General features: G+C 40.2%; 1 protein-coding gene across 1 annotated transcript; it reads left to right on the top strand.

Moving 5' to 3' along the window:
* The first annotated feature begins 709 nt into the window (after positions 1–709).
* FGF4 (fibroblast growth factor 4) lies at positions 710–17,239 on the top strand. The gene is made up of 3 exons (XM_056528542.1): positions 710–1,063; positions 6,434–6,537; positions 16,885–17,239. The coding sequence occupies exons 1-3, from the start codon at positions 766–768 to the stop codon at positions 17,059–17,061; spliced, it is 579 nt and encodes a 192-aa protein (XP_056384517.1). The 5' UTR covers positions 710–765; the 3' UTR covers positions 17,062–17,239.
* The last annotated feature ends 677 nt before the right edge of the window (positions 17,240–17,916 follow it).

Raw genomic sequence — 17,916 nt, 5'->3', positions numbered from 1 at the left:
TGCCATTACAATATCGGTCAATGGTGATCACTACAGATCTGGTAGATTCTGCAGTAAAATTCTATTTCGGACTTATACTTTTCTACGACCAATCCGATAATCCAGAATCAGACATGACACTTGGACCCTTTGAGTGCCAATGTAAAATCTATTACAGGCTCCCCCAACTATCCTGCATCTTTAATAGTTTTGTCTATTCATATGGGGCACAAGGACCCAAGGTTACACCCCTGTCCAGAATATTTGATATCCTTGCACCAGTTGATATATAAAAATTAGGATCCTATAAATAGTCTCACGGCCGGATGTCAATGAATGCACTTATACATTATAATGTGTAATAACTGCACAGATCTGGATGGAGTGAGGTCTTCCTGTCGGAGTGTAGTGACCCCCCGCGTCTCGGAGACTCTTCCTCCTCTCTCTCTCTCTTCCCAGTGCAGTAACTGGTCTGTCAGCTTGTACTGGGATGAGCAGAGGTGGATATAAATATCGTGGTCACAGCTAAAGTGCTATGGCTGAGCTGTGGGAGAAGATCAACACTTCAGACAAGTCTCCAGCAGCTAAAGACAAGTTGAGATCAAGTTCGAATAAACTTTGCTTGAGTCAACCCCCTTTTACAGAAGACTCCATGCAAGCTAAGAAAACCACACCTCCTTTTGAGCTAAGCAGTTGGTTTCTTTGATCTAAGTATAAGTGGAGCTGGAGTTGAGGTATTTTTAGAGCAATTGACTCCTTAAACCACGTGTGCCAACGTTGATCAGGATGACTGTTCAATCGGCCCTTGTGCCAATCTTGCTCTTGGTGCTGGTTTCGGGCATGGTACACTGCGCGCCGTTAATGTCCCCCCAGCGAAATGACACACTGGACCGACGCTGGGAGTCCCTATTTTCGAGGTCAATGTCTAGGATCCCCGGGGAAAGAAGAGACACAAACGGGGAAAGTGACTATTTGCTGGGCATCAAGAGACTGCGACGGCTTTATTGCAACGTGGGCATTGGATTTCATATTCAGGTTTTACCGGACGGCAGAATCAACGGGATGCACAACGAAAACCGCTACAGTGAGTATCTGACGAATTATCCAATTTTTTTTTACTTTTTGTGAATGGGATTATAGGAACCTGTTTTATTAGGACAATTTTTGAGCCAACAGAATGGGGTCTTTTTCTTCTGCTTTTCCTTTATTCGGGGGGGGTGAAATTTTGCCAGACACCATTTATAGTTAATCTGTATTATTGCACGAAGCAGTGACAGGGAAGTGACACTTAATGCTGGGGCTGGATTGAGTTCTGCTTGGTGGGACAAGTCTCGGCTGTAAGATTAGTGTCAGTTAAATGTGATCTTGCCTTGTCCATTCTCTAAAGTAAGTTTGGGGTAGGGGGGGGGGTCCGGGGGGGTCTTGCATTTATTTGGATTTTTCCATGAGGAACTAATAAAAGGCTTAAGAAGCCGTAATAGTCGCAGACAGAATTCTTACAACACAAGTAGACGTCAGGTGCAGGACATGACTGACAGAAAGAATTACGTCGCAGAATCGCATAACACTCGTCACTTAAAGCTGCGGATTTTTAGGGAAGGCATCAATGTTATCTGGATACGGATACAGATAGGTCATAAGAGTCCACCGACACTTAGTGTTCTGCATTACAAAATGTGACGTTTTTCCTGTACTGCCATATCGTGCTCAAGTGCAAACATAAATGCTTCTGTAATATATTAAGCGATGATGCACCCTACAATTTATTTTATATATATATATATATATATATATATATATGCAGCAACAGGAGAATACAGCAGCACTGCTGTATTCTCCTGTTGCTGTATATTTAGCCCAGCAGCCTGCACCTGTAAGCCAGGTCCGTATAATAGTTTGGAATCAATAGTGCTGGCCAACTTATTCTTTGTTTATATATATATATATATATATATATATATATATATATATATATAATGAAAGCTTAGTGAGAGGATCACCCCAAATTGCACTGAAAAGTAGTAATCTATCGAGCAGTATGCATCATTTATATAACTAAATTAAAATCTGTCTTAAGAAACAATAAGAAGAAATGATACAAGCACGCACCGCATAGCATAGGGGGTATCAAAAGTACCTGCACCAGATTTATAAAATGGAGCAGAGCAAGTGATAAAGCTGATGCTGATCCCATTTCTTACTTCAGTACGCCACTTTGTATGGTTCCCCTCTGCGACTTTTGGTTCGACTTTTTATCCCGTGCGACAAAATGTGCGACTTTTTAATAATGCTGTTTTGCAGTCAGTTTTGTAAGCCGAGTTAGGGCTGGTGTAGATTTGCGCCTAAATGAGCTCAGTTGCGACAAAAAAGATGCGACAAACCGAAAAGTCGCGTATGATGAATTCCTTACCACTGCATGATATCAACTGAAGTCACCACTTGGTATGTTCTTTTAGAAAAAAACCTTCTAAGGGTACGTTCACAGGGGCTGATTACCTGCGGAATTTCCGCAGCGTATTTGCTGTGGAAAATCCGCAGCGGATTTTGCTACCATTGACTTCAATTGGTCCGAAGGAAAATCTGCAAATCTGCCCCTATTGCGGATTTTCTGCTGACCCACTGAAGTCAATGGTAGCAAAATCCACTGCGGATTTTCTGCAGTAAATACGCTGCGGAAATTCCGCATGTAATCCACCCCCCGTGTGAACGTACCCTAAAGCAAAAGTCTCAAAACAGCGTCTGAGACAAACTGTGAGACAAATGTACACCACAAAACCAGGGTGAAACCAATGACAAAATTCCCCCCCTATGTGTCTACGGGTTCGGAAGTACGGGCTCACGGGGAGACATAGACAGACGCTAAGGGGCGCTCAGAGGCAACGCCTCTGAGCGCCCCTTAGTGTCTGTCTATGTCTCCCCGTAAGCCTGGACTTCTATTTGGCTAGAATACGTGCACCCCGCAGGGGTCATTCATTACGTAAGTACTGGTCCTACTGTATATCCCACAAAGAACATTTCTATAGGTCTCTGTACGAAACTGCAGTATGGCCCCAATTACTTCATATGGAGTCTATACCTATAGCCGTGCGTGTACTGGAGTGTTAAAACTTTATATGTTCCCATGTCCGATATTGGCTGTGGACTTCACGGTGCATAAAATCTGCAGCATAAAATCTGCAACACGTACAGTTTTCTGGGTAGTAGTTATTCTAAAAGTTATATAAAATGATGTATTGAGCAAGACAAGTTCGTTTGTAGCTTTTAGCTATAAGCTGTATAGCCAAGTGCTGGATTTGTTAACCTTTTGTGCCCCTTTTTCACCATTATTTTGCATTATGAATAAATTATTATTATTTTTTTCGCATGATACTGCCATAAATTTGTTTTAACAAATGCCAACATTTAAAGATACAGAGGGATGAAAAGTTATTTTTGTGAATCAATGTCCAGCCGGAAAAAAAAAAAAAAGCATCTGCTAGCTAGTGACTTAACCCTTGCCCTCCAGCACTACTCGATACTCAAGAGAAACAATAGGATTTGGGTTAACACAGCATGATGACAAATGCCAGTCCGTCAAGCCTTTAGGTTTGCTACTGGGGAATCTCAATGTGTGAAAAAAAAAAGGGTTTGTAGTAGTAGTTTGGATAATAGACAAGTAGGGATGATCAGGTAACATATGGGATACGTACGTCCCCCATGATGTAGCTTTAGACTTGCACACAAGCATGCACACAGTGATGTCACTCAGATCATTCTTAGTGACATCATTGGGATAGCACAGCGCTGTATTAAATGCAGTACCATGATGTCAGCTATATACTGTTATATATCTCCAGGAGCCGGTAGTAGTCACCTTCTATAATTACCAATATAATGATAAATATATTTATGATAAATGTTTATGTACCCAAAAAAAAGACAAATTCATTTTTAAAGCTGGTGCAGCATCCTCAATGCACTGATAGCTTACAAATAGATGTAGCCAATGAAGGTTTCACTCCTAGGAATACTTCTGTAGACAAAAGTCTTTACCATCAATTAGATTGTTCCGGATAACACGGTGCCACAATGGATCTTTGCTACACTGTAGATCAGTGGTCTCCGTACTGTGGACCTCCAGATGTTGCAAACATTAAAACTCAAAGTTTGGAGATCGAGATTATAGATATCAAAAGGAAAAAGGCCTTTAAGGTTAGGAACAAGGAGAAAATGTCTATGGGCATTGGTAACCTTGCTCCTAAGGTGTGATTGGGGTCTCGAGTGATCAATGGGGGTCTGGCAAATGGGCCCCCCACTGATCCTGAGAATGGGGAAGAATAGAAGAAAAAAAGGAAAGTCCTTGGAATGAATGGTCCCAGCAGTAAGATTGATAGATAGATATGAGATAGATAGATATGATAAAGATAGATAGATAGATATGAGATAGATAGATATGATATAGATAGATAGATAGATAGATATGAGATAGATAGATAGATAGATAGATATGAGAAAGATAGATAAATAGATATGAGATAGATAGATATGAGATAGATAGATATGAGATAGATAGATATGAGATAGATAGATATGAGATAGATAGATAGATAGATAGATATGAGATAGATAGATAGATAAATAGATACGAGATAGATAGATATAAGATAGATAGATATGAGATAGATAGATATGATATAGATAGATAGATATGAGATAGATAAATAGATATGAGATAGATAGATATGAGATAGATAGATAAATAGATATGAGATAGATAGATATGAGATAGATAGATAGATATGAGATAGATCGATATGAGATAGATAGATAGATAGATAGATAGATAGGAGATAGATATGAGCTAGATAGATAAATATGAGCTAGATAGATAGATATGAAATAGATAGATAGATATGAGATAGACAGATATGAGATAGATAGATAGATAGATATGAGATAGAGAGATAAATAGATATGAGATAGATAGATAAATAAATAGTTAGGCAGATAGATAGATAGGTAGATATGAGATAGATAGATAGATAGATATGAGATAGATAGATATGAGATAGATAGATAAATAATAGATATGAGATAGAGAGATAGATAAATAAATAGATAGATAGATATGAGATAGATAGATATGAGATAGAGAGATAAATAGATATGAGATAGATAGATAAATAATAGATATGAGATAGAGAGATAGATAAATAAATAAATAAATAGATAGACAGATAGATAGATATGAGATAGATAGATATTAGATAGATAGATATGATATAGATAGATGTGAGCGATAGATATGAGATAGACAGATAAATAATAGATATGAGATAGAGAGATACATAAATAGATAGATATGAGCGATAGATATGAGATAAATAGATAGGAGATAGATAGATATGAAATAGATAGATAGATAAATAATAGATATGAGATAGATAGATAGATAGATAGATAGATATGAGATAGATAGATATGATATAGATAGATAGATATGAGATAGATAGATATGAGATAGATAGATAAATAGATAGATAGATATGAGATAGATAGATAAATAACAGATATGAGATAGAGAGATAGATAGATAAATAGATATGAGATAAATAGATAGATAGACATGAGCGATAGAGATGAGATAGATAGATAGATAGATAGATAGTTATGAGATAGATAGATAAATAGGTATGAGATAGATAGATAAATAATAGATATGAGATAGATAGATGATAGATAGATATGAGATAGATGGATGATAGATAGATATGAGATAGATAGATAGATAGATAGATAGATAGATAGATAGATAGAAAGATAAATAGATAGATAGATATGAGATAGATAGATAGATAGAAAGATAGATAGATATGAGATAGATAGATAGATAGATAGATATGAGATAGATAGATAATAGATATGAGATAGATAAATAAATAGATAGATAGATATGAGATAGATAGATAAAAATAGATAATAGATAGATAGAAAGTTTTGCACATATTGTTTAGTGCATTGTTACACATGGATGCTGGTCATGGTAACACTTGGGGGAGATTCATCAAAACCTGTGGAGAGGAAAAGTTGCTGAGTTGCCCATAGCAACCAATCAGATCTCTTCTTTCATTTTTAAGATGGTCTCTGCAAAATGAAAGAAGCGATCTGATTGGTTGCTATGGGCAACTCAGCAACTTTTCCTCTCCACAGGTTTTGATATATCTCCCCCTCATTCCTCATGTATTACCTATAATATTTCTATTAGTCCAAATATAACATTTTAGTTGACAGACATCCTGCATACAGTAGGATCGTAAATGTCCGTGGACACCTTATTGGTTGGTTTCGATCTGTATCTGAAATGTTTTCTTCCATTCATAATGCATAAACAGTCTATGAGGGTGGTAGGGGAGATATGAGGCTTCCGTGTGACATCCTTGGATCCATAACATCTCATGTATTCTCTTTATTTCAGGTTTATTGGAAATCTCCCCAGTGGAGGTTGGAGTAGTGAGCCTATATGGTGTCAATAGTGAACTATTTGTGGCCATGAATGGAAAGGGAAAGCTATATGGATCGGTAAGTTCATACTTTCATTAGACAGTTGTAACTATTAAAGGGGTACTCCACTAGAAAACATTTTTTTTTTTAAGTCAACTGGTGTCAGAAAGTTAAACAGATTTGTAAATTACTTCTATTTGAAAAATCTTAACCCTTCCAGTACTTATCAGCTGCTGTATGTTCAGGAAGTTCTTTTCTTTTTGAATTTCCTTTCTGTCTGACCACAGTGCCCTCTTCTGACACCTCTGTCCATTTTAGGAACTATCCAGAGTAGGAGCAAATCCTCATAGCAAACCTATCCTGCTCCAGACAGTTCCTAAAATGGACAGAGGTGTCAGCAGAAAGCACTGTGGTCAGACAGAAAGGAAATTCCAAAAATCCTGTAGTATACAGCAGCTGATAAATACTGGAAGGATTAAGATTTTTACATAGAAATAATTTACAAATCTGTTTAACTTTCTGGCACCAGTTAATTTAATAAAAAATGTTTTCTAGGGGAGTACCCCTTTAAGTATATACTGTACTTTTATAATACTTATTGAGAGATCATATATCCTGCTCCGGACAGTTCCTAAAACGGACAGAGGTGTCAGCAGAGAGCACTGTGGTCAGACAGAAAGGAAATTCCAAAAAAAACTGTAGTATACAGCAGCTGACAAGTACTGGAAGGATTAAGATTTTCAAATAGAAATAATTTACAAATCTGTTTAACTTTCTGGCACCAGTTGATTTAATAAAAAAAAAATTCATGGGGAGTACCCCTTTAAGTATATACTGTACTTTTATAATACTTATTGAGAGATCATTAAAGGGGTACTCCGGTGGAAAAAAATGTTTTTGTTTTTAAATCAACTGGTGCCAGAAAGTTAAACAGATTTGTAAATTACTTATATTAAAAAAATCTTAATCCTTCCAGTACTTATTAGCTGCTGAATACTACAAAGGAAAATTATTTTCTTTTTGGAACACAGTGCTCTCTGCTGACATCACGAGCACAGTGCTCTCTGCTGACATCTCTGTCCATTTTAGGAACTGTCCAGAGCAGCATGGGGATTTTCTCCTACTCTGGACAGTTCCTAAAACAGAGATGTCAGAAGAGAGCACTGCAGTCATGATGTCAGCAGAGAGCTCTGTGTTCCAAAAAGAAAAGACAGCTAATAAGTACTGGAAGGATTCAGATTTTTTTAATGGAAGTAATTTACAAATCTGTTTAACTTTCTGGCACCAGTTGATAAAAAAAAAAAAAGTTTTCCACGGGAGTACCCCTTTAAAGATGGTGGCAGAAAGTTAAACAGATTTGTAAATTACTTCTATTTGAAAATCTTAATCCTTCCAGTACTTATCAGCTGCTGTATACTACAGAGAAAGTTTGTATAGTTCTTTCCAGTCTGACCACAGTGCTCTCTGCTGACACCTCTGTCCGTGTCAGGAACTGTCCAGAGCAGGAGCAAATCCCCATAGCAAACCTATCCTGCTCTGGACAGTTCCTGACACAGACAGAGGTGTCAGCAGAGAGCACTGTGTTCCAAAAAGAAATCTGTTTAACTTTCTGGCACCAGTTGATTGAAAAAAAAAGTTTTCCACCGGCGTACCCCTTTAAGAAAAATGGAAGGTAGGGAGTATAGACTGGTCTTAAAGGGGTTATCCAGGAAAAAAAAACTTTTTTATATATATCAACTGGCTCCAGAAAGTTAAACAGATTTGTAAATTACTTCTATTAAAAAATCTTAATCCTTTCAGTACTTATGAGCTTCTGAAGTTGAGTTGTTCTTTTCTGTCTAAGTGCTCTCTGATGACGCATGTCTCGGGAACCGCCCAGTTTAGAAGAGGTTTTCTATGGGGATTTGCTTCTAAACTGGGCGGTTCCCGAGACAGGTGTCATCAGAGAGCACTTAGACAGAAAAGAACAACCTTAAAGGACATCTGCTGCGTGATTAACACTTATCCCCTATTCACAGGATAGGGGATAAGTGTTTGATCGCGGGGGGTCCGACCGCTGGGACCCCTGTGATCTCCTGTACGGGGCCGCGGCTGTCCCGTGCAGGGGGCGTGCCTGCCGCAGCATGACGTTGCAGCCGGCGCGCCTCCTCCATACATCTCTATGGGAGAGGCGGGGAGGCAGCGTTCGTGCCTCCCCCATAGAACTTTATGGAGACGGGGAGTCACCGTCAACCTCTAGGTCGACGCTACGCGCCTTAGCGCTCACCATGAGCGCTAATGGCGGCGCCCCGTTAGGAAGATCTCCGGGGGTCCCAGCGGTCGGACCCCCCGCAATCAAACACTTATCCCCTATCCTGTGGATAGGGGATAAGTGTCATACCGCTGCAGTTGTCCTTTAATTTCAGAAGCTCGTAAGTACTGAAAGAATTAAGATTTTTTAATAGAAGTCATTTACAAATCTGTTTAACTTTCTGGAGCCAGTTGATATATATAAAAAAAAGTTTTTTCCTGGATAACCCCTTTAATGTTTAACCATGGGCTACTACTAACTTCCAACAATGTCCTACTCTCTATTACAGCGTTTTCCAACCAGGGTGCCTCCAGCTGTTGCAAAACTACAACTCCCAGCATGCCCGGACAGCCTTTGGCTGTCCGGGCATGCTGGGAGTTGTAGTTTTGCAACAGCTGGAGGCATCCTGGTTGAGAAATCTATCTATCCATCTATCTCATATCTATCTATCCATCTATCTATCTCAGTGTTTCCCAACCAGGGTGCCTCCAGGTGCTGCAAAACTACAACTCCCAGAATGCCAGGACAGCCTTTGGCTGTCCGGGCATGCTGATAGTAGTAGTTTTGCAACAGCTGGAGGCATCCTGGTTGAGAAATCTATCTATCCATCTATCTCATATCTATCTGTCCATCTATCTCAGTGTTTCCCAACCAGGGTGCCTCTAGGTGCTGCAAAACTACAACTCCCAGAATGCCAGGACAGCCTTTGGCTGTCCGGGCATGCTGATAGTAGTAGTTTTGCAACAGCTGGAGGCACCCTGGTTGGGAAACACTGGTTTATTAGATTGAATGTAAAGGGCTAAGTTAATGAGTTAGTGGAGACCAAGGGGCTCAGGTACTGTTTTCACATGCGATCCCCTGCTACCACTGTCCCCCCCCCCCCCCCCCCTTGTACAGAAATAAAGTTTACATAAGGCTACCATTAGGACTTGGTAGCAGATCACGCTGTTACACGGGGTTAGTAATACTGTGTGGTACATTTAATACGTAATACGAGTTATTCCAAGCTACCACTGGCATACTTGAAACTACATGCCATTCCTGGCATAGTCAGCTCCGTCATTTAATGACTCTTCTCTGGTAGACGTGGATCAAATCCCTGGAAACCATTAACACTGTAATGATATTATATCAGGGGCACAATGAACAGAAAGTGGAGAGTTTCGCGCAAATGCCCATAACTAGATGTGATCACTAGTGTTGAGCGCGAATATTAGAAATTTAGAATTTTTAACGCGAATATCGTCACTTCGCGATTTTGTGAGTATTTAGAATATAGTGATATATATTCGTAATGACATATATATACTCGCAGAGTGCTGCTCCTTATCCCTTGTTTTTTTTTATATTTTTTATATATATATATATATATATATATATATATATATATTTTTTTTTTTTTCTAGGCAAATTTTTATGCGAATATCGGCACTTCAAGACCAGACACTGATCCCTCCCTTCTTTTAGGTGAAAGATATAATTGCGGATCAGTGTCCAGTCTGGAAGTGCTGATATTCGCATAAAAATTTGTATAAAAATTTGCATTAAAAAAATATCCCTCCCTTATTTTAGGTGAAAGATATAATTGCGCATGCGCACTATGCAAATTTCATTACGAATTTTCGCATGGAAGAAGAAAACGAACATTGCGAATATGCGAATTTCACGAACATAGGATGAATATTCATCCGTATATTCACAAAATATCGCGAATTTGAATATGGCACCTGCCGCTGATCAATAGTGATGAGCGGCAGGGTCCATATTCGAATTTGCAATATTTCGCGAATATATGGATGAATATTCGTCCTATGTTCGCGAAATTCGCATATTCACTATGTTTGAGGCTTTTTTTCCCCATGCGAAAATTCCTAATGAAATTCGCATAGTGCGCAGGGGCAATTATATCTTTCACCTAAAATAAGGGAGGGATTTTTTTTTATGCCAATTTTTAGGCAAATTTTTATGCACTTCCAGACCGGACACTGATCCCTCCCTTATTTTAGGTGAAAGATATTATTGTGCACGCGCACTATGCGAATTTCATTACGAATTTTCCCATGGAAAAAGAAAACGAACATAGCGAATATGCGAATTTCGTGAACATAGGATGAATATTCATCCATATATTTGTGAAATATCGCGAATTCGAATATGGCCCTTGTCTCTCATCACTAGTGATGAGCGGCAGGGGCTATATTCGAATTTGCAATATTTTTCCGGATATATGGATGAATGTTCGTCCTATGTTCGCGAAATTCGCATATTCACTATGTTCGGGGATTCTTTTCCATGCGAAAATTCATAATGAAATTTGCATAGTGCGCATGCGCAATTATATCTTTCACCTAAAATAATGGAGGGATTTTTTTAATGCAAATTTTTAGGCAAATTTTTATGCGAATGTTGGCACTTCCAGACCGGACACTGATCCCTCCCTTATTTTTAGGTGAAAGATATAATTGCGCATGCGCACTATGAGAACTTCATTACGAATTTTCGCATGGAAAAAGAAAACGAACATAGCGAATATGCGAATCTCGCGAACATAGGACGAATATTCATCCATATATTCATCCATATATTCATCCATATAGTGATGAGCGGCAGGGGCCACATTCAAATTCGCGATATTTCGCGAATATATGGACCAATATTCGTCCTATGTTCATAAAATTGGCATATTCGCTATGTCTGTTCACTTCTATATCTCACCTAAAAGATATTCGCATGAATATTCACATAAATATTTGCATAAAACTTTATTATAATTTTTTTTTTAAATCAACTGGTGCCAGAAAGTTGAACAGATGTGTAAATGACTTCTATTAAAAAATCTTTACCCTTCCAGTAGTTATTAGCAGCTGTATGCTACAAAGGAAATTATTTTCTTTTTGAATTTCTTTTTTGTCTTGTCCACTGATGCCTGTGTCAGGAACTGTCCAGAGCCGGATAGGTTTGCTATGGGGATTTTCTCCTGCTCTGGACAGTTCCTGACACAGACAGAGGTGTCAGCAGAGAGCTCTGTGGACAAGACAAAGCAGAAATTCAAAAAGAAAATAATTTCCTCTGTAGCATACAGCTGCTAAAAAGTACCGGAAGGGTAAAGATTTTTTAATATAAATAATTCACAAATCTGTTTAACTTTCTGGCATCAATTCATAAAAATAAATAAATAAATAAAAATGTTTTCCACCGTTTAAGCGCAGATCGGTAATATTGAGACGTGCATGGACCATTATAGTTAGCTTCAAGGTGATTATATTAAAGGGATGTTATTTGTAGGAAATATTAGGAAGCAAATAAAAATTATACATTTAAGAAATCATATAAAAAATTTAATTATTGTTATTAAAAGTTTGTAAAAAAAACAAAACAAAAAAATAAGCAATGGCAGAGCATGGGGTCCATCAGCTAACAATAGAACAGAAAAATCCAGCACAGAAAAATAACTCTCCTGATCTCTATAGTATCAGTGACTATTGGTGGCTCAATAAGGTTGGATTTTTTTTGTATATTCCACCATACGTTATGCAAAGTGGCCATTTTATTTGCGTTTTGAAGACCACTTTTCAATACAATCTTGGGAGGTCTTTTCAGAGGTTTCACTGTTGTAGTTGTGATGCCGGTTATCACCCATCCCAAAAACATCATCATATCCATATTACCGTATTTTTCGCCGTATAAGATGCACTTTTCTTCCCCAAAACTGGGGGGGGGGGGGGGGAGAAGTTGGTGCGTCTTATACGACAAATACACATTAAAACCCTGTCCTATCGCGCCGGTCCCTGCGGCTATAAACGGCCGGGACCCGCGGCTAATACAGGACATCACCCATCGCCGTGATGCCCTGTATTAACCCTTCAGACGCAGCGATCAAAGGTGACCGCCGCATCTGAAGCGAAAGTGACAGTAACCTTACTGCTCAGTCGGGCTGGTCAGGACCGCCATGGTGAAATCGAGGCATCCCTAACAGCTTACAGAACACCGGGAGGGACCTTACCTGCCTCCTCGGTGTCTGCTCCGTGCCGGGATCCCCTGCATGGCCGGCGCTCTCCTTCGTCATCATCACGTCGTCGCGCACGCTGTCCCGTCATCCAATAGGAGCGGCGTGCGTAGCGGCGTGATGACGGCGACGGAGAGCGAGGATACCGGGCAGCAGAGACGTTCCGGAGCGACGGGGACACCCCGGGGACGCGGCGACAGCAATGGAGGGCGACATCCAGGGCAGCGGTGACAAGCGGTGACGGGTCCGGAGCGGCGGGGACACATGAGTATTACCTCCTATACCAGTGGTCTTCAGCCTGCGGACCTCCAGATGTTGCAAAACTACAACTTGGGACCGGTGAAATTGCGTCATCCCGAACAGCTTACAGGACACTGGGAGGGACCTTACCTGCCTCCTCGGTGTCTGCTCCGTGCCAGGATCCCCTGCATGGCCGGCGCTCTCCTTCGTCGTCATCACGTCGTCGCGCACACCGTCCTGTCATCCAATAGGAGCGGCGTGCGTAGCGACGTGATGGCGGCGACGGAGAGCGAGGATACCGGGGTAGCAGAGTCGTTTCGGAGCGACGGGGACGCGGCGACAGCGATGAAGGGCGACATCCAGGGCAGCGGTGACGGGTCCGGAGCGGTGGGGACATGTATAACCTCCTATACCAGTGGTCTTCAACCTGCAGACCTCCAGATGTTGCAAAACTACAACTCCCAGCATGCCCGGACAGCCAACGGCTGTCCGGGCATGCTGGGAGTTGTAGTTTTGCAACATCTGGAGGTCCGCAGTTTGAAGATCACTGTCCTATACTTTACATTGTATTTGTTTCAGAATCTTTTTTTTCTAGATTTTCATCCTTTAAAATTGGGTGCGTCTTATATGGCGAAAAATACGGTCGTTCTTTTTTATCGAAGTCTATGGTGCGCTTTTAAATAAAATAAAAAATTGGGCCATTATTAAACAAACATCAAATTTATCTATCTATCTATAAATATATATAAATATATATATATATATATATATATATATATATATATATATAAAGAAATATAGATAGATAGAGCAATGGGTTTATTTCAAAGGAATCGCCCCACAGTAATTACTCTTTTCAAGCCTTGAACAATACACGATGGCTTTGAACTTCCAACACAATAGCCTGCGCTCTCCACGTCTAAGACGTCTTCTGAGGGAGTCATTTTGTGCTGAAATGGTCCGATAAGTGTTCGTCCCGACAAGAAACTTGTTCTGAATGTGTTTATAGGATGAAACAGAAGATTTCTATACTTCTGTTCTTACCAGTATGAATACCAGATTGTTTGTAAGCAACACAGACCCAATGAAGGAGGGCTGGCTAACCCCAAATCTGTCATTGTCAGGTTCATACCTGTCCAGACGTTTTATGTCAAACAATTAAAGGGGTACTCCGGTGAAAAACTATTTTTTTTAAATCAACTGGTGCCAGAAAGTTAAACAGATTTGTAAATCACTTCTATTAAAAAAATCTTAATCCTTCCTGTACTTATTAGCTGCTGAATACTACAGTGGAAATTCTTTTCCGTTTGAAACACAGAGCTCTCTGCTGACATCATGACCACAGTGCTCTCTGCTGACATCTCTGTCTATTTTTAGGAACTGTCCAGGGTAAAAAGGAAATCCCCATAGCAAACATATGCTGTTCTGGACAGTTCATAAAATGGACATAGATGTCAGCAGAGAGCACTGTGCTTGTGATGTCAGCAGACAGTTCTGTGTTTCAAACGGAAAAGAATTTCCGCTGTAGTATTCAGCAGCTAATAAGTACAGGAAGGATTAAGATTTTTTCAATAGATGTAATTTACAAATCTGTTTAACTTTCTGGCACCAGTTGATTTAAAAAAAAAAAAAGTTTTTCACCGGAGTACCCCTTTAACATCCATTTTCGTAATTTTTTTTGTAATAAAACACAGATTGTTATGATAAGCTCAGCATGTACTTAGTGATCATAGGGGAATCTAAGAGTGTATGAACATTCCCTTAAAGGGTCACTCTCATTAAAAAAATTTTTGGCTATTGCACTCATGGTAAATGAGTGGTAAAAATATTTCTAATAGACTTTGTTTTAAAAAAAAATGAAGTTTTCTATGTTTTATTTGTGCTTAAAAAAGCTCAAGAGCACATTTTCCTCGATCTTATACACAGACTTAGGACCGAAGTCCAAACACAGGAAGTGCAGCCTGGAGTGCTGAGGGGGGGGTGTCCAGCCTCATACAATCATAGCTCCTCTCACACTTAACTGCCATATGCTGTTGGTTGGACACCCCCCCCCCCCCCCCTCAGCACTCCAGGCTGCACTTCCTGTGTTTGGACTTCGGTCCTTAGTCTGTGTATGAGATGGGGGGAAATGTGCTCTTGAGCTTTTTTAAGTACTAATAAAACAGAAAACTCCATTTTTTTTAACCAAAGTATATTAGAAATATTTTTTATTTACCATATGGAGTGCAATAGCAAAATGTAGTTTTAATGAGAGTGCCCCTTTAAACAATGGGCTCCGCCAACAAACTATGGTGTATGACATCATGGTCCCTTAGGGGATAAAAGATACTAAACCCTACATTGGCATGAGATGACCTGAACATGGTAGATCTACTAGCAAACTAATGTCTATGGCCCAGTATATAGATTAGACTGAATGCAAATCCCACCAGTAACAATTTGAGGGTAGAGGAGGCTATGCTAGGATCACCCTGAGTATAGAGAGGATATGCTAGGATCACCCTGAGTATAGAGAGGATATGCTGGGATCACCCTCAGTATAGAGAGGATATGCTGGGATCACCCTGAGTATAGAGAGGATATGCTGGGATCACCCTGAGTATAGAGAGGATATGCTGGGATCACCCTGAGTATAGAGAGGATATGCTGGGATCACCCTGAGTATAGAGAGGATATGCTAGGATCACCCTGAGTATAGAGAGGATATGCTGGGATCACCCTGAGTATAGAGAGGATATGCTGGGATCACCCTGAGTATAGAGAGGATATGCTGGGAACAACTTGAGCAAAGAGAAGGGTATGGTATGTATGGTATGGTAGGTATGGTGGTAACAACTTAAAGGGGTACTCCGGTGGAAAACATTTTTTTTTAATCAACTGGTGCCAGAAAGTTAAACAGATTTGTATATGACTTCTATTAAAAAAATATTTACCCTTCCAGTACTTTTTAGCAGTTGTATGCTACAGAGGAATTTTTTTTCTTTCTGAATTTCCTTTTTCCTTTTTGTGCTGTCCACAGTGCTCTCTGCTGACACCTGATGCCCGTATCAGGAACTGTCCAGAGCAGGATAAAATCCCCATAGCAAACCTATGCTGCTCTGGACAGTTCCTGACATGGAAAAAGGTGTCAGCAGAGAGCACTGTGGACAAGACAAAAAATAAATTCAAAAAGAAAAGAATTTCCTCTTTAGCATACAGTTGCTAATAAGTACTGGAAGGATAAAGATCTTTTAATAGAAGTCATTTACAAATCTGTTTAACTTTCAGGCACCAGTTGATTTAAAAAAAAAAAATGTTTTCCACCGGAATATCCCTTTAAGTGTAAAGGAGGGTACGTTGGAAACAACTTGTGGGTAGAGAAAGCTATGGTGGGACCATCTTAAAGGGGTACTCCGCCCCTAGACATCTTATCCCCTATCCTTTGATGGAGGGGGTCCCAGTGCTGGGGACTCCCGCCATCTTTGCCCGTCCAGTTCAGTGCCGGAGAATCATGACATCACGACGACGACCTCTCAATGCAAGTCTATGGGAGGGGGCGTCACCCCACATCGCCAGTCATCTGGCACAGAGTGAAGTTTGCTCTGTGCACCGGATGTCTGGGGTGCCGCAACCTATGCCTTTGGATAGGGGATAAGATGTCTAGGGGCGGAGTACCGCTTTAACTGAATACTCAACTAAACATCCCCTGACCAACCCGAAAACTTTCATGGTGCTGTAGGCAATGAGGAAAAAGCTTACGTACTAAACAGCTGAAATCCAATGGTAGATTTTGGGAGACAGTTGGACTCCCCCTAACTTACCTGCTATATATGGCTTCTACCTAGACTACTTAAGATGTACCCTTATTGGTGGACGGTATGTAACCATTCCTTCTCTTATCCCCTTACAGAAACATTTTACCGACGAATGCAAGTTCAAGGAAACGCTTCTTCCGAATAACTACAATGCCTACGAATCGAGACGGTACCCTGGAATGTACATCGCTCTGAACAAAAACGGGAGGACAAAAAAGGGGAACAGAGTTTCCCCGACAATGACACTGACACATTTCCTGCCTCGGATCTGACAGCATCTGACCTTGAGAAAGTCCTTGGAAAGGGACACCTCCTTCGGACATAGGGCTGCGGGGGAAGGGGAATGAACTATGTGCACTTTCTAAAAAAACTTCTTAAGCGAGAGCCGGTGTAAAATATTTAATTTAATAATTTAAGTCTGTATATACGGTCCAGGAAGATTTAATTTATAGCTGACTACTTTTGTATTTACTGTAATATTTTATTCCTTTTTTTTTTTTTTTTTTTTTTTTTTTGGTGGGTAGGGGGTAGGGTGGGGAGGGTAAAACATAGTCTATTAACTCATAAGCTGCTGAATGGGCCTACAATGTGTTGCTATGCAATGTACTGTGAGTCGCGGCAGTATTGGTGCCATTGTTGAGCTGCTATTCAACTACTCCAGGTTTTTCTAGTGTTTACAAGCCGTACACCTACGTGCGGTTGTGTAGGTATTTCTTGGCTATAGCAGATAAGATGAAACAAGTGTTAGGCTGAAGACCCCGATAATGTTTCCTCCGACTCGGTTACTATTGAACTGGGAGCCGTGTCAGTTTACGTCTTATAGAAGGTGCAGGGCAGGAGGACGACTCCATGAAATCTGTTTTTAGATCTGTCACCGCTGAACTCTGAACTGCTCCGGCAGTCAATCTTAGCCGTGTCTCCAAGGAGCACATGTCGTTTAACCCCTTCACTGGCTAGCACTTAGCAACTCTGTCGATTTATCTGCTCGGTAATTCAAAACATTAGCAAGTCGATTTCTTATTTTAGGTTGGTGCTATTGTACGTATCGGACTCAAGGGAAGTCTTAATGAATGACATATTCTGACAAAGCGGAAACCTCCAAATCCTGGCCTAAGGGTACGTTCACA

This window comes from Hyla sarda, chromosome 6 (assembly GCF_029499605.1).
Source record: "Hyla sarda isolate aHylSar1 chromosome 6, aHylSar1.hap1, whole genome shotgun sequence".
Lineage (NCBI taxonomy): Eukaryota > Metazoa > Chordata > Amphibia > Anura > Hylidae > Hyla > Hyla sarda.
Note: the sequence above shows the minus strand (reverse complement) of the source record. Positions and strands in the feature narration are given on the sequence as shown.